At 38.6% G+C, this 21,783-nt stretch overlaps 1 protein-coding gene across 2 annotated transcripts in view; it reads right to left on the bottom strand.

The window, feature by feature from the left end:
- Positions 1-21,783, bottom strand: part of LOC130914014 (DNA polymerase epsilon catalytic subunit A-like) — a 76,994-nt gene that overhangs the window by 29,569 nt on the left and 25,642 nt on the right. For both annotated transcript variants that reach the window (XM_057833058.1, XM_057833059.1), the window contains exons 23-30: positions 21,404-21,706; positions 15,226-15,421; positions 12,168-12,382; positions 8,772-8,874; positions 8,603-8,683; positions 4,279-4,401; positions 1,920-2,129; positions 597-809 (exon numbers count right to left, since the gene is read on the bottom strand). In XM_057833058.1, the coding sequence (XP_057689041.1) occupies positions 597-809; positions 1,920-2,129; positions 4,279-4,401; positions 8,603-8,683; positions 8,772-8,874; positions 12,168-12,382; positions 15,226-15,421; positions 21,404-21,706 (1,444 nt within the window). The remainder of the gene's footprint in view (positions 1-596; positions 810-1,919; positions 2,130-4,278; positions 4,402-8,602; positions 8,684-8,771; positions 8,875-12,167; positions 12,383-15,225; positions 15,422-21,403; positions 21,707-21,783) is intronic.

Raw genomic sequence — 21,783 nt, forward strand, 5'->3', positions numbered from 1 at the left:
CAGCATGACAATGATCCCAAACACACAGCCAGGGCAACAAAGGAGTGGCTTCGTAAAAAGCATTTCAAGGTCCTATAGTGGCCTAGCCAGTCTCCAGATCTCAACCCCATAGAAAATCTGTGGAGGGAGTTGAAAGTCCGTGTTGCCCAACGAAAGCCCCAAAACATCACTGCTCTAAAGGAGATCTGCATGGAGGAATGGGCCAAAATACCAGGAACAGTGTGTGAAAAGCTTGTGAAGAATTACAAAAAACATTTGGCCTCAGTTATTGACAACAAAGGGTACATAACAAAGTATTGAGATGAACTTTTGGTATTGACCAAATACTTATTTTCCACCATGATTTGCAAATGTTTTTTTTTAAAAATCAAACAATGTGATTTTCTGTGTTTTTTTCCCCACATTCTGTCTCTCATGGTTGAAGTTTACCCATGTTGAGAATAACAGGCCTGTCTAGTATTTTCAAGTGGGAGAACTTGCACAATTAGTGGTTGACTAAATACTTATTTACCCCACTGCACTTCTTCAGAAAATTTGGGGAATACCATCTAAAAAAAGAATAAGAAGGTGGTGTGGGTGAGGTACTACATGCCCACCTGCACAATTTGCCAGGGCATGTCCAGGATGCTGCGAGCAGTTTTTCGAAGGAAACTTCCTAGACCTGTGGTGGGGCCATCTCTGATCACGCCTCCGCCTACAGGCTGAGCTTCTCCATCCAGCAGTCTTCTTTTCTTCTTTCTTTCCTTCCTCTGCCTCATCTGCAGTTCCCACTTTTTCTTATGGTAACGCAACCACACAAGACGCTCCTCCTGTACAGAGACAGAATTTAAATAAAAGATGCCTTAAAAAATGGTTTTGTAATTCCACACCTGATCGGTGTGACCACAGCACTATTTGTAAAAGAGTCAAATTTTCATAAAAATTCATAGACTTGTTTGCAGTGTTGTTAATAACGGTGTTAGAATATACTGTAACGGCATTACTAACGGCGTTATTTTCTTCAGTAGTGAGTAATCTAATTAATTACTTTTCTCATCTTGGCAACGCCGTTACTGTTACTGAGGCGGGATAGGCGTGCGTTACTATGTTGGTTGACTGACACGAGAAAAGTCTGAGAAAGACGGACTCACGGAGACGAGAGAGCAGAGCAGGAGTTGGGAGGAGGCAAGGGAAGGTGACACCGTTGCAAACGCGATGCTACTATGCTAGGTGGCTCCAATAATACCTGACTCTAGCCGATAGCCTACAAACTACGCCCACATGATGCTTGGGTAGATATCACATACTGTATATACAGAACTAGATGCAACTGACAGACACGGCGGCATTAGCAACAAGTATAATAAAGAACTAGATGCGTTAGTAAACAGCCGCCATCTTAAAGCAGTAGCCTTTTCATGAAGGCTCTGTTCCTGAACCTTTTTTTCTAAGAAGGTCCTAAATCGGCAAAATCTTGACTTAAATCCATCTTTAAATGATGAAATAGTTGTTAAACTTACACATGTCAAAAGTAGACAGAAGGGAACTAATGCAATAACAGGAGCAATTTTAACAACTTTAACGGTTGATTCACAACATTAAATGAATTCCACACAAAGCAAAGGTTACAATCTAGGTATCGCAATATCCCCAATACCCCTGTGTCTAGTTAAGTTTAGGGTAAAGAATTGGGCTAGGGCCAATTGTCCCAAAAAACCCTTTAAACTTCACATTGTGTGACCTGTTTTTTTTTTTTTTTTTTTTTTTGGGGGGGGGGGGGGGGCATGAAAATTATCACCAGTTACTTTGCCAAGTAACTAATTACTCTTACATTAACAACCCAGCTAGTTAGAATTAACAAGTAAGGAATTTGTGTATTTTGTCTGCATCGTCCTTCCCAATCTTGTGAACTTTGACAAGGCAACCAGTCAATTGATTACCTTCGTCTTGCCCATTGCTGGTGGCGGTCCCAAGACTTCTCTCCATGACTGGGTGAGCTCAATATCCTGAGACTCTACCTGGCTGTCCTCCCCTTGAGAAGTTCTCTTCCTCTTGGTGCTGATGGGAATGGCTGGCTGTAGAGGCTTAGCTGTCATACCAAAGTCCTCCATATCCGGAACTGGATAGCCCCCAGCGAACTGATGAGTCACCTGAAGAGGAATAGAAATATTCCATGTCCACTTAAAGCATTGCAATACAGGTGACAGAAATGGCAGTGTGGAAAACTTAATGATTAAGGGATACCAAACTCATCTTTGTATTGGGTCAAATGATCAAACAGCTCATGTTGTTGTTGCTGCTGGGTGTGTCTACATTATGATTTTTCAAAATATATTCCTCCGTTATTCGTGGACGGATCAAAATGAAAATTGGTAGGTACATTCTAGGCATGTATATGCATTGATCGACAGGGGCTGATTTTTATGTATTTATTTTTTCGCATCAGGACTGATTAATCAATTGCAAACACTATATTGCCTTGAGGTTAGGAGTTAGCCAGTAGAGGGCATGCACACTTTTCATCACAGCCTTCAGCCGCCTGTAGTAACGCAGTAGGTGAGGGGTCAGGAACCTTTTTGACTGAGAATGTTTTACGTCCATATCTATGAAGGATTCAGGGACCTAGGCATTTATTCACAAGACATTTCACGGGAAAAGCTCTTTTTACATAAGGCGGCCGCTAGCTACATTCACTAAGACTACCATTGTACTTTGACATATTTACGTAAAATAAATGATAACTGCTCGTTTTTTTTTTTTTCTTTCAACCAAGAATCGAGACTGTTTTACGTCCATTTCTATTAAGAATTCGGGGATTTAAGTATTTATTCACAAGAATTTTCCCCGGAAATGCTCTGTTTACATCAGGCGGCCGCTAGTTACATACACGAACACACTAGCATTGTACTTTGACATATTTACGTAAAATAAATACTAACTGCACTTTTTTTTTTTTTTGCTTGTAACCAACAATCCAGGCTGTTTTACGTCCACATCTATAAAGAATTCTCACCGGAAAAGCTCTGTTTACATTAGGCGGCCACTAGCTACATATACTAACAGACTAGCATTGTAGTTCGACATATTTACGTAAAATAAATTCTAACTGCATGTTTTTTTGTGCTTTTAACCAAGAATCGATACTGTTTTACGTCCATACCTATAAAGAATTCTCACCGGAAAAGCTTTGTTTACATAAGGCGGCCGCTAGCTACATACACTAACAGACTAGCATTGCACTTCGACATATTTACGTAAAATAAATGCTAACTGCACGGTTATTTGCTTTTAACCAAGAATCGAGACTGTTTTACATCCATATCTATAAAGAATTCAGGGACTTAAGCATTTATTCACCAGAATTTTCAACGAAAAAAAAGGTCTTTGTCTGCGATTGCACTCTGTCAGCTTTGACGGCCTCGCCAACAATGCAGGCCCCTATTCATGGGCCCCACGCCCTGTCAATAAATTATGAAGTCTATGCCCCAACGCATTTTTGATATACTCCTGTTCACTCGGCATTGAGTTGGGAGGGGCCAGTCCCATTGCTGGCTGAGCGGAAACACGCGAGGCGCGGTCTGTCACGCTCATCTCCATACAATCTACGACGGAAGGACCACCATTGGGCAATGAATTGAAGCATATTATTGCGACGTACGTTTGAAGGGTCCAAAATCAATAGGTGAATGCACGTTTAGCTCATTAAAGCTTGTGCTTGTTGATGTTGCTTGTGTTTTTTCACTTTGAGCACTGTGGAACTTAACCTGAAATTTTAAGTGTAGGATTATCCCCAACAATGGGATTTAAGTGTAGAGCAGAAGATTGTCAGCAAAATAAATAAATAAATAAAGATGAATGGAGTAGATGAAAAATTTACCCCATTTATAAACAGTCTGGAGACATGATAACCATTTAAGTTTTTAATTCAAAATTTTTTATCTTAATTTCTTTGTAATTAATGTATTTTTTTCACTCATCCGGTTTTGATATTAAAATGTTCTGTTCAACTAAGAATTTTAAAAGAGTAGAAAAATGCTTGCAAAACTGACAACTAAAAATTTAGCTTTTTAGCGAGAAGTCAATGTTTAGCTTTCACGGGCCACACAAAATCAGGTGCCAAACCAGATTCGGCCCTCAGGCCTTGATTTGACACCTGTGACTTAACCGACAACTTGTGACACAACAGGCCAGAAATTACACATTCTTAATCAGGATTCGCATCTAACAACAAGATCCATGAATTGACAAATTGATTATTATTCACCCAATATGAACATTTTGTCTGTTTATTTAACCTACCTGCCGCTTGCCCTCACTGGTGAACATCTCGCTGATTTTCTTTTGCTTGTAGATATCATTTTTCTCAAGAAGTTTCTTGTGGAGCCAGTCAGGATGTCGCACTCGAGGGACTGGATTCTTCACCTTAAAATTAAAAGAGGTTAAAACTGCTACATCATATACTGTATAGTAAGCAAAACTGTTGACCATTACCATACCAAAACATATAAGACATCCTAGTATGATGCTGTTAAGCACAAACTGGTGTAATAATACTCATACAATATAATCTATAACGACTACCTCTCAGACAATGCACCCACCAGTTAAGGAATAATCTATCTATCTATCTATAGTGGTATGAAAAAATATCGGAACCTTTTGGAATTTCTTACATTTCTGCATAAAGTCACCATCAAATATGATTTGACCTTTGTCAAAATAACACCGATGAGAAACTGTCTGCTTTAAGTGAAAACTCCCAAACATTTATAGGTGTCATATTTTAATAAGGATAGTATGCAAACAATAAAAAGGGAGGAAAAATAAGTTAACAATCACATTTAATATTTTGTGCCCCCCTCCACCCCCGCCCCTTTGGCAGCAATAGCTTCAACCAGATGCTTCCTGTAGCTGCAGATCAGTCTGGCACATCGATCAGGACTAATTTGGGCGCATTCTTCTCTACAAAACTGCTGTAGTTCAGTCAGATTCCTTGGATGTCTGTCATGAATCGCTGTTTTTAGGGCATGCCACAGCATCTCAATGGGGTTCAAGTCTGGACTTTGACTTGGCCACTCCAGAATGTGTATTTTGTTCTTCTGAAACCATTCTGAAGTTGATTTACTTCTGTGTTTTGGATTATTGTCTTGTTGCAGTATCCATCCTCCTTTTGGCTTCAACTGTCCGACAGACGGCCTCAGGTTTTCCTGCGAAACATCCTGATAAACTTTTGAATTCATTCTTCTATTAATGATGGCAAGTTGTCCAGGCCTCGAGGCAGGAAAATGGCCCCAAATCACGATGCTTCTTCCACCATGCTTCACGGTGGGGATGTGGTGTTAATGTTGGTGAGCTGTTTCATTTTTCCTCCACACATGACGTTGTGTGTTACTCCCAAACAACTCAACTTTGGTTTCATCAGTCCACATATTTTGCCAAAACTTCTGTGGAGTGTCCAAGTGCCTTCTTGCGAACATTACACAAGCAACAATGTTTTTTTTTTTTGTTTTTTAGAAAGAAGTGGCTTCCTCCATGGAGTCCTCCCATGAACACCATTCCTGGTCATAGTTTTACATATAGCTGATGTGTGCAGAGATATTGGACTGTGCCAGTGATTTCTGTAAATATTTAGCAGACAATCTAGGGTTCTTTGTTTACCTCTCTGAGTATTCTGCGCTGAACTCTTGGCATCATCTTTGGTGGACGGCCACTCCTTGGAAGAAAAGCAACAGTGCCAAACTCTCTCCATTTGTGGACAACTTCTCTGACTGTCGATTGATGAACATCCAGGCTTTTAGAGATGGTTTTGTATCCTTTCTCAGCTTTATACAAATCAACAATCCTTGACTGCAGGTCTTCAGACACTTCTTTTGACCAAGCCATGATGCACATCAGACAATGCTTCTCATCAAGACAATTCTTACCAGGTGTGTGTATTATACAGGCATGAAAATGGGTCAGGGGTTAAAAAGGTGAGAAAGGTGTGGAGGAAATATGTTCCGGCGTTCTGCCAAAATGTCCTCTGTCGGCGAAACGTCCTACATGTGGCGAATTTGACCATTTTAATTTTTCACATAAGGCTTAATATTCGAGCGGGGGTTTAATTGGTTGAAGGAGTTGATTTCAACCACCATTGACTCGCACTAGCTTAGCCACTCCGGACCCCTGAAACTAACAAATAACTGGCAAACTGCACAGAATTTGTTCAAATCAACTCCAACGACTAATTAAACCCCGGCTAACTCAAAGATTAAGCCTAATGTAAAAAATTCTGCTTCCCCTTTAAAATAAAGACCATTGAATATGGCCATTAAAATGTTGTCTATAAAAGTTTTAGAGCAATAAAATAAACAACAAAAATGAATGAAATGAACAAGAATCCTTCAAACTATTTCATAATGGGTCCAAATTATTTTTCGAACAGATCATGTGACGATAGCACCTTAGAGACAGCCGTTTGCAGTGCTTAGCCAAAACTACAGCTGAGGAGGCAAGATGGATATTTAGAATTTCTTTAAACCTAAGCTTTCAAAACCTTCAACAACAACTGAGCTTGAACCGAGGATTGAGCATTAGCAGTATCAAAAAGTCCTGGCTTTCGTGTTACCTGTTGTGCTGTAATTCCAAGTGGTGCTTGAATTGGATGCTTATAGCGGTCGACAGTCTTTTTGAGCCAGCGCAAAGTTTGCAGCGCACGGAAATATTTTTGTCATCTTTACTGGACAAAAATGTGACGTAATAGCTGTGTTTCCAGTGTGCAAATGCAGCCGTTTGTAGTATATCTCCTGCCTATTTCATTGCATCCTGGAGGGGAAGCAAGGCTGTGTTGTTTTGGCCGCAAACTCCCAGCGCTCACGGCTCACGCATCATGATAATACACGTGACCCTTTTTTTTCCATCCTTGATTAGAAAATGTGACATGTGATGTCACTCCTATGACTACAGTATTCTTCATTCTACATACATTATGGGGCAATAACAAAATAGTAACGCACAGGCATCAAGGAAAGTAATTTTACTCAGATTGCTGATTTAGAAAAATGAACGCGTTAGATTGTTCTTTACTGAAAGAAAGTAATCAGATTACAGTTACGCATTACTCACATAACGCGTTACTGACAACACTGCTTTTATATTACCGTTAAATACACAAGCTTGACGCTACCTTAACGGGAGCTATTTTTTCACCGGACGCTCTGGCAGTGTTCAACGCAAGCTGCGACAAACGGCAGTAACTTTGTCATACCGCAAAATATGAAAACGATTCAAACCATTACTCACCAAATTCAATATGCTGGCGAATGCATTCATCTAAAAAAAAAAAAAATTGGGAGTGAGACCTCACCTCGTCCAGCGAACGTGAATTTGTTCTTAGGACAAGATCATCTGTCGCAATTAGCGATCTTTGACGCTCTTTTTCTCCTCCCCACATACAAACTTGATTCTCTCTCAGCGATTAACCTCAATGAAGTTGCTCTCCTAACTAAGCCTTGCCTATCATTCGTCTTTGTAAGTTTTTAGTAACTTTGTGAATTGAATTTGAAAGGAAAATGTGTGTTTTGTTTTTGGCGAACTTTTTCATGAAGCTAAACTGTTGAAGCGACTCACACGTGGAAAAATACGATTGTACAACGTTTTAAATATATTCATTTGGTATATTTCAGTTACCACGATTTGAGAGATCAATAAATTGAAGAATTTACGCCTTGCGTTTGGAGTGTTTCTTTTTGGGTTTGCTGGAATAGCGTCACTTACGCTCGCACCATCAAACAGAGGAAGGGGTAAGTGCTGCCGCGCCAAGCCACTTCTGGCTGCATTTTCGACACATGAAAAATAACGAATACGTACTACTGTATGACGGAAAATTTTAGTGGTTTTGTAACCGCCACGTTTTCATAGCATGGTAAACCGTGAAGGTAACCGGCACATGCCTACACCCGAACCCCCCCACCCCCCTTAAAAGTTTTCTCCTCGGATCTGCACGATTCACGTAGGTCATCCTTTTTGACTTCAAAACGGCGAATTTCGCCGAAAGGTGAGAGATTTTCATGCCTGATTATAGTGGGCAGGGCAGCTTTCAACCACTCATCAGTGATTGGGCACACATCTGACTTAAATTGTTTGGTAAAAATTGGTTTCAATTGCTCTTTAAGTCTCCTTAGGCAGAGGGTTCACTTACTTATTTTTCCCCCTTCAGTCATTGCATGCTATCCTCATTAAAATATGAAAACCTATAAATGTTTGGGTGGTTTTAGTCAAAGCAGACACTGTTTTTCATCTGTGTGATTTTGACAAATATCAGATCACATTTGATGGTGATTTTATGCAGAAATGTGAGAAATTCCAAAAGGTTCAGATACATACAGTGGTATGAAAAAGTATCTATCTATCTATCTATCTATCTATCTATCTATCTATCTATCTATCTATCTATCTATCTATCTATCTATCTATCTATCTATCTATCTATCTATCTATCTATCTATCTATCTATCTATCTATCTATCTATCTATCTATCTATCTATCTATCTATCTATCTATCTTCTAACGTTTTTTTCCCCCCCTAAATTATTTAAATTATAAATCAAAATTAAAAATAAACTCTTTTTTTCTTAAATTAACCTGTTGCAGCGCTGCTGGGATGGTAATGATTTTCTGGATTGCGCTCCCTAGCCTTTCAATGTAGTAATTCCAATCAAGGATCTGTAATGAGACAAGACAAGAGTGTTGGGGGGAAAAAAAGGCAACATTGAAAATAAAATCCACGATGGTTTTCGATCGAAACCCTTACTGAGCGGATGTCAAAGTCATGCAGGCTAGGCATCTTCAGCCATTTCCGCAGAAAATGTTTGGTCACGCTTGGCTCGGCTTGGAAGATGGCCAAAGGAATGGCTCTGAAAGGGGAGAGATGAGTGAGTCAAGGAAATTTTGCAATTGCAATCTTCCATAATCTATTTAGCCCTTACGAGATACATGCATAGGTGGGTAGAGTAGCCAAAAATTAATAATACTATTCACGTAAAAGTAGTCATCGAAAAAATGTACTCAAGTATAGGTAAAAAAGTATTTGGTGAAAAGAATACTCAAGTAATGAGTAACATTGTGAGTACCTGCTAAAATGTTTGATTTTTTTTTTCCAAACAATGGTATTTTTTTTATCCCAGCCCGAAGTTATCTATATGAACTAGGGTTGTTCCGATCATGTTTTTTTGCTCCTGATCCGATCCCAATCGTTCGAGTTTGAGTATCTGCTGATCCCGATATTTCCCGATCCGATTGCTTTTTTTTTTTGTTCCCGATTCAATTCCAATCATTCCCGATAATTTTTCCTGATCATATACATTTTGGCAATGCATTAAGAAAAAAATGAATAAACCTCGGACGAATATATACATTCAACATACAGTACATAAGTACTGTATTTGTTTATTATGACAATAAATCCTCAAGATGGCATTTACATTATTAACATTCTTTCTGTGAGAGGGATCCATGGATAGAAAGACTTGTAATTCTTAAAGGATAAATGTGACTTTGTATATTGTGACTAAATATTGCCATCTAGTGTAATTGTTGAGCTTTCAGTCAATGATACTGCTGCCATTTAACTTCTGCCCAAATGCATGATGGGAAGTGCAACCATGACTGTGCGTAGTGGTACCAATTGATATATCTTCTCTGCGTTGGAAAATAACATAGGGTGTTAAGAAAAAGATCAACTACTACCTTTCTTCCCCACACTGCTTCCCACGATATTTCTAATTGTTGAGAGAGGGATTGTAAGGCCTTAGCCAATTAAAAAAAGGCTTCAAAGGCTGCCAAAATTCTCTCTACTCATTTTACGTTGCCTTTTAACTCTATGTATACGAAAACGGTGCCATTAAAGATTGAACGTGACAATGCGTGAGTGGGTAGTGCAATGCATGCGTAAATTGCGTTTAATATTTAAATGTTATTACCACCGTTAACTCGATAAATTTGATAGCCCTACTTTAAGCCAAAATTAAAGACTCTGGATGAGTGTAAGACATTTTGTCTGTAACATTACATACAATTAGAAAGCGATTTCATTTAAAAAAATATATATATTAAAAAAAGGCATGTCCGATATTATTTTGCCGATTCCGATGTGATCGAAATAACGTGATCGGACCCGATCGATCTGCATCCCGATTGATCAGGCATCTCTAATATGAACTGTTGTTATTATTATACTGTACTATGAAATATTACATAACCACATTAAGATGAATAAAATAAAATTAAAAAAAAAAAAAAAAAAAAAAAACATCGAATTCCGGCGAAAGAAAAAAAAATCTACAGAAATTAAGCATTATTCGGCCAAAGACCATGAGTGCCATCTAGTGGAGAAAACATTTCCTCGTATGAAACTAAAAGGATCATAACTCCGGTTTTCCGTGGTCAATTATTGCCAAATTAAAGCTTGGTGAGAGATTAAAATCCACGCATTGGACTCATGTTGACGGCAGCGCTCTACGTCAAATACCTGGTACCTCTAAATACGAAGTAAATTCGTTCCAGGACCTTCTTTCTAAGATGGAAATGGTCGAATGTCAAGCAGGAGTTTCCCATAAGAATACATTATTAGTTCAGTTAATTCCGTTCCACAGCCCGAAAACGAGAGGGATAGAGAAAGTGAAAGAGAACTTTTCACTTTCACTTCTTTTATGTCCAGCTGCGGCGGACAGTAGGCATGTTCTGTTGCACAAGTTCTGAAATAAAATGATTAAAAACCTGACGAAGCTGGCAATTTTTTTTTTAGCAATGTTACAATCATAATAATAATTGTTACCTAAACCAGCAAAGATTGGCGAACGGACGTTGGAGGAGGACCGTCAAGATCGTAGACATTCTAAGGCCATACTGTCGAGCCAGTTCACGGACGCGCACACCACGCTGATCTTTTTCTATCATTTCCATCTTCATTTCAATGGTAAGTCTGCACTAACATTCTTGGAACCCATGTCGATTAGTTGATTGCTACGTCCGTCTTGCGGGAAAACAAAGAAACTGCGGCGCTGTCACAAATCGTCGTATTTCGAGCAGGTCGTCGGAAGTAGAAACAAATGGCTTCTCAAATTTGACGTAAGATGTCGAAAAGATCGTGTGTCGAAGCGATCGTATGTCGAGGTACTACGGCACTTCATTTTTTATGGTGCTTTAAAGACGCCACATGATTGAACAGGCCAGCGTGATCATAGAACAGCAAGCTTGAGTCTGATTGGTATAATGGAGTCATGCGATAATTGCTGCGACGTCTAATTGGTAAAACTGGGAGAGCCATTCTTGGTGTTTCTGGGGGAAAAAAAATAAAGAGTAAAGAGGGAAAACATAAAGACTAGCGTAGCCATAAGTAACGGAGTAAGAGTATCGTTTCTTCTTCATAAATCTACTCAAGTAAAAAGTAGGGCTGTCAAACGATTAAAACTTTTAATCGAGTTAATTACAGCTTAAAAATTAATTAATCGTAATTAATCGCAATTCAAACCATCTCTAAAATATGCTATATTTTTCTGTAAATTATTGTTGGAATGCAAAGATAAGACACAAGACGGATATATACATTGAACATATGGTACATACAGTAAGTACTGTATTTGTTTATTATAACAACAAATCAACAAGATGGCATTAACATTATTAACATTCTGTTAAAGCGATTCATGGATAGAAAGACTTGTAGTTCTTAAAAGATAAATGTTAATACAAGTTATAGAAATTTTATAATAAAACCCCTCTTAATGTTTTCGTTTTAATAAAATTTGTAAAATGTTCAATCAAAAATTAAACTAGTAGCTCGCCATTGCTGATGTCATTAATTACACACAATGCTCATGTGGTGTTGAAAACCCATAAAATCGGTCACATCCAAGCACCAGCAGAGGGCGAAAAAACACCAAAACACACAAGTAACAAGTGGACATTACACTGTGCTGTCATTTTAATCTGTTTGAGCAGGGCATGTGCGTTAAATGCGTCAAATATTTTAACGTGATTAATTTAAAAACTTAAATACCGCCCGTTAACGCGATATTTTGACAGCCCTAGTAAAAAGTATGGCTTAGTAAATCTACTCTTAGACGTAAAGTACATTTTTCTTAAAAAGTTACTTAAGTAAATGTAACACGTTACTACCCATCTCTGGCTACATGTGATCATGTCCTACCTCTCTGTGACAGGAGATCCTTCTGGCTTTCGTGAGATAACATAACGACAGCTCAGTCCAGCATCCTTTACCATTTGGTCTCCCAGGAACTCTGCCAACCTCTTGGCTGTGCTAATGGAAGTGGACTTTTGCTCTCCATAGTCCTCCAACTTTTTAGACATGGAGCGATTCTCAGATATCAGGTCAAACAATTCCGCGTCCGGCATGTTGGCAGCCTGAAAGACCAATGAAATAAACATCCTAACTTCATTTTCTTGCGAAAGAAACATAATTAGTGCTGCAACGATTAATCGATTAACTCGAGTATTCGATTAGAAAAAAATATTCGAATTAAATTTTGTTGCTACGAGTATTCGTTTAAAGTGTCATTTTAATGGTTTATTTTGAAAGTGTTTGCATTTTGTTTTATTGATTAGGGTGGATTCACTGCCCAAAGGTCTGCCTCATTTCACATAGTTGACTCTAGCTGCTCCCTGTTAAGACCAACGTAAACTAAATTTTTGTTTGAGTGAATGTTTTTTAATGTATTCATAATTTAGTTTATAGGCATATTGCCTAACCATTTGTTAAGAGCATTTAAAAAAAAAAAAAAAATTAGCATTTTATAGCATTTAAGCTAGCGGACTTGTGTTATGCAAGTTAGCCAATTGTTCTTTTGTTGTACTTAGATCCTTATTTATTAATTTTTTTCTACCATTTGAGGCTCAGCTCAGATACTTTTTTTATGTTCCTTATCCGATTACTCTATTATTCGAACTAACTTGTTCATCGATTAATCGACTACTAAAATAATCGATAGCTGCAGCTCTAAACATAATTCCAGGGCTGCAGCTATAGATTATTTTAGTAATCGATTAGTCCATCAACTACCATATTGGCCCGAATATAAAACAGTGTTTTTTGCATTGAAATAAGACAAAAAAATAGTGGGGATCGTCTTATATTACCTGTCTAGACATTATACCCATTCACGACGCTAGATGGCGCCAGATATCATTGAAGCGATGTTCTGTCATGACAGATCTCAGCTACGCTCAAGTTTAACCAGTTTGCATTTTTTTGCAATGTTTTTCCTTATTCAGATTTGTTTCATGCATTTTTTTGCAATGTTTTTCCTTATTCAGATTTGTTTCAAGACTACAGTTACAGTTAGACTTCACTTTAATGGTTAATGCAGTTATTGCAATTTTGTTGTTTTATCACAATAGATTTGTTTATTTACATTTCAAAAACCCGAAGTCATTCATTTACAAATGTGATTCCACTTAAGTTTACATATTTAAATGTTCAGATATTAAGATTTGAATGAGGCAAAATAACATGCTTTTTCTCTCAAATATATTGTTATAATCATTTGTTTCGGATGTACTGTAATTATTTTCTGTATAAAAAATAATTTGGGGTTCAAAAAGTCTTTTTTCAAACTTGAGTCTTGAAAAAGAGGGGGTCGTCTTATAATCAAGGCTGTCTTATATTCGGGCCAGTACGGTAGTTAGGAACATTTAATGCATTGCAGAATATATTTTAGGATATGTACAGCAAAGGCTTGCTAGGACTGCACTTTAAAAAGCGCATTATATGTGTGAATACAAAATTCCCCGAGTGTTTCTTCAAACTATGTAGAATTGCACTTTCATTTACACACAAATTAAACTACCTGATCTTAGCCTCAAACGGTATATAAAAAAAAAATTTAAATAAATGAGGATCGAAGTACAACAAAAGAACAACTGGCCAACTTGCATATAAAGAAGCCACTAGCTTAAATGCTATAAAATGCTAACTTTTTTTTTTTTTTAAACAATGCTCTTAACTCATTCACTCCCAGCCATTTTCACCAGAGCAAGGCCCTTCGCTCCCGGCCGTTTTTTCCGGATTTTGACTGATTTTGCAAGGCCCACAGAAAATTCTGTTCCATTGCTATATAAACATGGAACCCACAAAAAGAAAGATTAGACTCTCTTCTTTCAGCAGAAAAAAAAGTAAGTTCATATCTTTTTCAATTCTTTAGAAATCAGCATTAGAAAATAGCTTAGATTGAGCAATTTTCCAATTTCTGATGAAAAAACGGAGAAAATGAGCTTTTTGTAAACGCATACATTTCAAACATAAGTTTGACTTTAACACGGCTATTTTTTGCTTCAGTGACATCCCAAACATCTGGATAATGTTTTCCTTTTACAAAATAACACGAACAACCAGCCAAATAGAGCTTTTGATAGCAAAGTAGCAATTTATTCACACATGACTACTGAGAGATGACGGTTTGTCGCCGAGATGACGCCGTTGTCACCACGTCAGCCGTGTAAACTTTTCCCTCATTGTTGTCTGTCTCACAAAGATGGATTATTTTTGCATTTCTGCGGGGTCTGCTTGGCGAGCCGCTTTACTGAGGGTCTCACTTGTTTTGCGCAGTCGTCCAACGCCTGGCCTTCCAGGCGTCCTATCGTTGTTTTGTTCGGTCGGAGCGCCGCCTGGCATCGTGCCGCCAGCGCTGCGACCATGCTGCCCGGCCGTTCACTGCTGTTGAATCGGGTTGCCTGGTCTTGCGCTACTGCCCTCCAGTGGCCAGTTTTATTGCTTTAAAATGGGTTTGGAGTGTTGTTCTTTGTTTCTCAGATACAGTGGAAGGTATATATGCTTCTTATTAAAAAGAACGCAAAAGACGTCAAAATACGTTTTTGGGACAGTGAAGCATTTAAAAATAAAACTTATTTATACGTTTCCGGGAGTAAATGAGTTAAGAAATCATTCAAACGCAAGTCCCCACAAAAAAAATAAAAATAAAAATACCTATGAACTAAATTCCGAATGCAAAAAAACAAAACATTAACTCAAAACTTACTTTATGTTGGTCCTAACAGGGAGCATCTGGAATAATTCATGTTAAATGAGTTATGTCATATTAACTGTTGCCACTAGAAGGCAGTGTATCCAATGAAATTAATAAAACCAAATTCAAATACTTTCAAACAAACCATTACAACGCTACTCGAGCTAAACAAATCCTCAAAGCAGCAAAATTTGATTCAAAGCTTTTTTTGTCTTCAAATTGTACCTTGCTGTATAGGACATCCAGCCAGTAGTCAGCCACTTTGGCAACAGAGGCGTAGACCTCCTCCAGCGTGGTACCTTTAAGGAAAGCCTCGAAGACAGACGACTGGAAGATCTTAATGAGCTGCAGCTCTCCTCTTCTCTTCACTTCAAAACCTTTCAGCTCAGCAAGTGAGCCATCCTCGTTGAACACAGCATACCTAAAGTTAAAGGCCGATTTCAAGTTATTGACTATCATTAATATTATTAGGCCATGTATTATAATGGGTAGGCCTGTCGCGATAACAAATTTTAGTGTGCGATAATTTATCTCATAAATTATTGCGATATGCGATATTATTGCGCCCCCCCCAATTTTTTTTTTTAAACCAATTTACAATGACACAGTAAGAATACAGTATACCAGTATATTAATAGATCAAGTACACCCATTTTAACACGATAAATATTTACTCTTAAATTCAAAAATACTTGAATACTATAAGGAATCACAACTGAAAACAATAGACCATGCCTCTTAAGTAATAGACAACAATATTAATACCGCACAGAAACAGAATAAATAAAATGTGTTTTTCAAGAAAAAAATAATAAAATTGCACTTAGGCAAATGAAAAATTTTGCCTTCATAGCTTCTGCAATGGGGTTCCATAGGGATGCAACGTTTATAGTTAAGTCACGGTTCAGTACGATTTTCCATACGGGGGACACAATTTTCAATCCGATTCAATACATTTAATGCTCTGAAAAAAAAATAACAATAGTATTTTTTTGGTTTTTTTTTTTTTTAAATTGCCATCATATAAACATGCATTTTAGAGCATAATATTTATGTGCTTACGTCTTACTGATCTGAAGAAATTTTGTATAAAAGTGCTGAGAACAATCTTTACTGTTTGTAAAGTGAGGCGGGGCACACTGTTGATTGCTACAGCTCTCTTAGCAGCTAGGTTTACAACATGAGCAAGACCTATTTGTGGTCCGAATCCATCTGTGTCACGTACTGAATTAACAATATTTGCAGCATTATCTTTCGTAACTGGTATGGATTAATTTGGCCTTCTTAACTTCCATTCAGTCATGAAGGTTTATAATTAATCGATGTAGTATATGGACTACGTGTCCCATAATCACTCTGGGCTCACGTAGCCAATGGCATGGGACGTAGCACATCTAGTTTGCCATTTCATGATATCTAGTGTGTGTGCGCGCATTAAAAAAGTTAGCAAACGCCACAAAAGTCACGTCTGCTCATTACTGCACAACACCAGCATATGACAATCGACTTTCAGAAACAGGACAATCAACAATGTTTTGGCGGACTTCGTTGTAAATATCCGGTGTTGTGCCGAAAAATAGCCGCCCCACGTGAAATGTCACCCCTGACGGAAGCGCCCACACGTCAACAACACCGGCGTGCCGCAGATGGTCCGCAGTCAAACCGAAGCACTGACGCGGCCGGTAGGTTATATGTTGAACAATAGGATATCACGGGAACGATTGGCTCCTGCGCTATTTTTTGCCGGACCTGGAACGAAGATGCATTTTGCAGAGTTGGTAACAAGGAATCCGAACTTTTAACAGCATGTCTGCCGCACACGCACACTCGAGGCGATAAATTGCAGCGTAAAAATTACCACCTTCATTTTTATTTATCGTGCGATAAATGGAATTATTGCAAATTGCGACAGGTTTAATAATGGGAATATAATTTGATGGAAATGCTCAGTACAGAATTCTCAGTTTTGATGGAAACAATCAGTGGCACTGATGTAACAATTCACATCAAAAACTGTGAAATTTTGAAGAAGTTTAATTAAAAGAATAAATTTAAAAAACAACTAATGAAAAAATGTCTTGCCCTCATACAGTATGATGAAGGGATTAGGAAAATGTATCACTCTCCGTTTGTCCACCTTTCATTGGACACCACTTTGTTATATTGGTCGCTCAATGAATTAATCCACTCTAAAAACTGTCTTGTAATATTTATTCTCTTAAAGGGTAAGTTCAGAATTTTTACATAATTAGTCAGTGGAAATGATTTTAACAAATTCTGTGCAGTTTGTCAATCATTTGTTAGTTTCAGGGCTCTGGAGTGGCTAAGCTAGCGCAAGTCTTGAACCCCCGCTAACTCGAAGATTAAGCCTAATGTCAAAAACCTCTGCTTTAAGCAAGACCAGTTTTTTTTTCTTGTAACGGTAAAGTCATTTTTTCCCCAAATTCAACGATTGTTTTCAAGTTTATAAAGATGTACAGCATTGGAATACTCAATGTGCCAAAGGCAGTGTTGTTAAGGATGCAACAATACTCGGTTTTATATTAAACCGCTCAATACGCCCTCTTCGATTCAATACGCAAAAACATTTGATCCAAATGAAAAGCTCCCAAGATGTATTTTCCGAATTTATTTTTGTCGTCTCTCTCGCTAAAATGTCCGGCGCAGCTTTGCCTTGAAAAAAAAAACACACTGCAGCTAGAAGGCCCACTCCTCCCCCAAGCTGCCTGAAAGGTGGGAGGTTTGGTGAACGAGAATCATTGCTCGTGAAGAAAGACAAACTTGAGGAGGCGGCTTGCCGGCTTCAATGTCGTACAGATCTGCTGTTTGGCAGCATTTTGGGTGAGCTGATATGCTTTCACCACTCATAAATATTTAACAAAGACTGTCTTTACGGATACATACAACAAAGTCCGCCAATATATTGTTGCTGACTTGGCTGCTACGAACAGCCTTGCTTTGACAATAGACAGCTGGACACCCCTGGACACTGAGTGACAAATGCTGGTGTTGTGCAGTAATGATCAGACGTGACTTCTGTGGCGTTTGTTAACTTTTTTTAATGCCCTACAACACTCGCGCGTGCACACACTAGATATCATCAAATAGCAACCTAGATGTGCTACGTTAGACAAGACTTTTGTCAGGGACTGTAAGCTGCACAGGCCATATTTAACAAAAAAATTTGAAGTAATCCGCATACATGCCATACTTGACTATAAGCCGCAGGCTTCCGTATTCTGTTACACAGAAATATTTGATTGATCAAAAAAATATACTGGACTGTCTCAGAAAATTAGAATACACAATATTCTAATTTTTTGAGACAGTCCTGTGTATATATACAGGACTGTCTCAGGAAATTAGAATACACAATATTCTAATTTCCTGAGACAGTCAGGAAATTAGAATATTGTGTATTCTAATTTCCTGAGACAGTCCTGTATATATACACAGGACTGTCTCAAAAAATTAGAATATTGTGTATTCTAATTTCCTGAGACAGTCCAGTATACTTATATATATATATATATATACTTGGGTTTTGTCTTCCATGCTTCCTCTGTCATCCTACCCTAGACATGCTCAATGATGTTCATGTCTGGTCACTGGGCTGGCCAGTCCTAGAGGAAAAAAACGTGTGGCATTTGCCAAGGCCCACAGCCTGTCAAAAGGATGGACGCTGGAAAAGTGGCAAAAGGTGGATTTTTCAGATGAATCTTCAATTGAATTACGCCACAGTCGCCGCAAATATTGCAGGAGACCTACTGGAGCCCGAATGGATTTGAGATTCACTCAGAAAACAGTGAAGTTTGGTGGTGGCAAAATCATGGTCTGGGGTTACATCTAGTATGGGGGTGTGCAAGACATCCGCAGGGTGGATGGCAAAGTAAATAGTCTGAAATATCAACCAGATCTTAGCTGCCTCTTGCATTCCTGACCATAAAAAGGGACAAATTCTTCGGCAGGATGGTGCTCCATCGCATACTTCAATCTCTACCTCAAAGTTCCTCAAGGCAAAGAACATACACACTTCATTCAAACTCCATTCGCACATTCAACATCATTTTGGAGGGTCTTAGCTTTCATATTAGCCATTTCTGAAACCAATTGAATAATTAAAAGTCAGGTTATTAGCAATTGTTTCTACAAAATGGATAAGCGACAAGACTTTTGTCAGGGACTGTACTACTTCGATGAATTAAAAACCGCCATTACTGAATGGAAGTTAAGCAGGCCAAATCAATCCTTACCAGTGACTATAGATAATGCTGCAAATATTGTTAAATCAGTATGTAACACAGATGGACTCGGACCACAAATAGGATGCTTTGCTCATGTGGTAAATAAGGGCGCAGTAGCAATCAACAGTGTGCCCTGCTTCACTTTACAAACAGTAAAGATTGTTCTCAGCACTTTTATACAAAATTTCTTCAGATCAGTAAGAAGTAAGCACATAAATATTTTGCACTAAAATGCATTTTTGTATGATGGCAATGTTATTTTTGCTTTTTGGCGAAATAAAAAAAACATCGGGAAAAAAAAAAACAATTATATTTTTTTTATTTCAGAGCATTAAATGTATTGAATCGAATATCGTGTGCCTCCTATCAAAAATCGTACCGAACCGTGACTTAACTGTATCGTTGCCTCTAGTGGTGCAACGGATCATGATTGGTCCGAGATCCGTTCGGATCAACGTCATCGGTTCGGCACACATGTGATCCGCGGATTGATTTCTGAGAAAAAAAATGTGCTCCGTGCGCACAAACTTGTGTAGAGCGGAGAAAGAGGGGAGCAGAGTGCACAATGCAGACATGGCAAGTGGAAGAAAGGAGGAGCTTGAACGCCCCTGCTACACTTAAATCCCCTGTATGGGCGCATTTTGGTTTCCCTGTCAAGTAAAATGATCAAGTATGATGACAAAGGAAAAAGTTCAGTGGACAAAACCGCGACAGTGTGTGCGCATTGTGACATAAGAAGCCATATGACAGCGGAAACACATCCGGTATGTTCACGCATTAGAAGCGACATCACCCGGGTGTTTTACTGACCGAAGAAAACCTGGCAAACAACCGCTCATCACCGACCATTTAAGCAGCCTCTTCCTGCACAATCCAACCGTGCTAAAGCCATCACTAAAGCTATCGGTGTGTTTCTAGCTGCAGACATGAGACCATATTCAGTTGTTCAAAACGAGGGCTTTAAATACATGTTGAAAGTGCTTGAGTCACGCTACGACATCCCATCGCGCACACACTTTAGTGAAAAGATTGTGCCAAATCTCTACGAGGGAGAAAAGAAAAACGTTGTGAATGAACTATCCCGGGCGTCAACTGTTGCGCTCACGACGGACGGGTGGACGTCCAGTGGAAGGGAGAGTTTATGTGTCGATAACCGCTCACTTTATCACACTAGAGTGGGAGATGAAAAGTCCAGTGCTGCAGACACGCCCCCTCTATGAGAGTCACACAGGCACTCATCTTGCGCAGGTACTGACACAAGCAGTGGAAGAATGGAAGATACGGAGGCCCAGTATTAATATCCCAGTAACAACTGATAATGGGAAAAAAAAAAAATCAAATAAATGCAGTGAAGGAAGCAGGACTGGGTCCACAAATAGGGTGCTTTGCACATGTAGTGAATTTGGCATCACAAAAGGGAGTCTCAGTCAATAAAATGGACCATCTCCTTCTATTTTACTAGTGGTCATTGGAACCAATATTAAAAGGAGAAGATGTGCATTTCTATGTTGCTGTTGCACTTTAAGTTGTTATAATTTTGTTAAAAGGAAGATATTATGCCTTGTGCACTACTTTTATTTATTCTAATTTAATAATTTCAGTTTTCAATAAACAAAAATTATATTTACTTTTTTTTTTTTTTTTTTTGCTTTTCGCTGATCCGAAAAATGATCCGATCCGTGACTCTTGATCCGAGGAACGATCTGATCCGTGAGTTTTGTGATCCGTTGCACCCCTAGTTGCCTCCCTAACGCACAGTGCATTCTATCAATCCATATAAACTTTGAAGATAAGACTAAACGGGGATTATTTTTGTCTGGTATTTGTGTCCTCTTTTGGAAATAAAAATAATGATCACCCTAGAATGACGTTGAGCCAATATTTGTTTTGATGCTCTGGCGCATACGGGTCAGTTTGCTCAACGCATCTTGGACTGCGAATTAGTGCGAATGCTTGATACTTGAACAGGCTCAATGGACAAAGGCAGTCTGAACGAGCACGGCAAAAAAACAGATATGACAAAAAAAATCGGAATTGTGCATTAAGACCTGTGGTATGAACCTAGCTAATGAGTGCTTATTACTAATTGGAGCCCATCCTTTTATTATAAATGCGGTCAATACTGTAAATAAAATGATAAATACAATATTTGGCCGTACCTTTTCTTTAGTTTCTTTCCTTCTTCTTTAGAAGCAGGAAGAATCATGGCTAGATATGGCCCATCCACTTCGAAGAAAATGCTGTTCTCTGCTCTGATATTGTATGTGAGTGATGCAGGGTCTACCAGCTCATGATACTGGTCGTTTGTAAAGCCTTCCTTGACCAGGATGTTCAGCATGGCACCAGGGTAGGAGATGGTCACTTTGGGCTTCTTCTCGTTACTAGTTTTGACTACAAAATTCTCCGGGAAGGTGTTTGGGAGGACACACCAGATACCATCAGTATCCAACTCAAGCGGTCTCCTAAATCACAGGAAAATAGACAAAAAATGCATTTGCATGTGGAAATTGACCACTCAGTTTCATGTCTATTATTGCAG

Source organism: Corythoichthys intestinalis, chromosome 3, assembly GCF_030265065.1.
Source record: "Corythoichthys intestinalis isolate RoL2023-P3 chromosome 3, ASM3026506v1, whole genome shotgun sequence".
Classification (NCBI taxonomy): Eukaryota; Metazoa; Chordata; class Actinopteri; order Syngnathiformes; family Syngnathidae; genus Corythoichthys; species Corythoichthys intestinalis.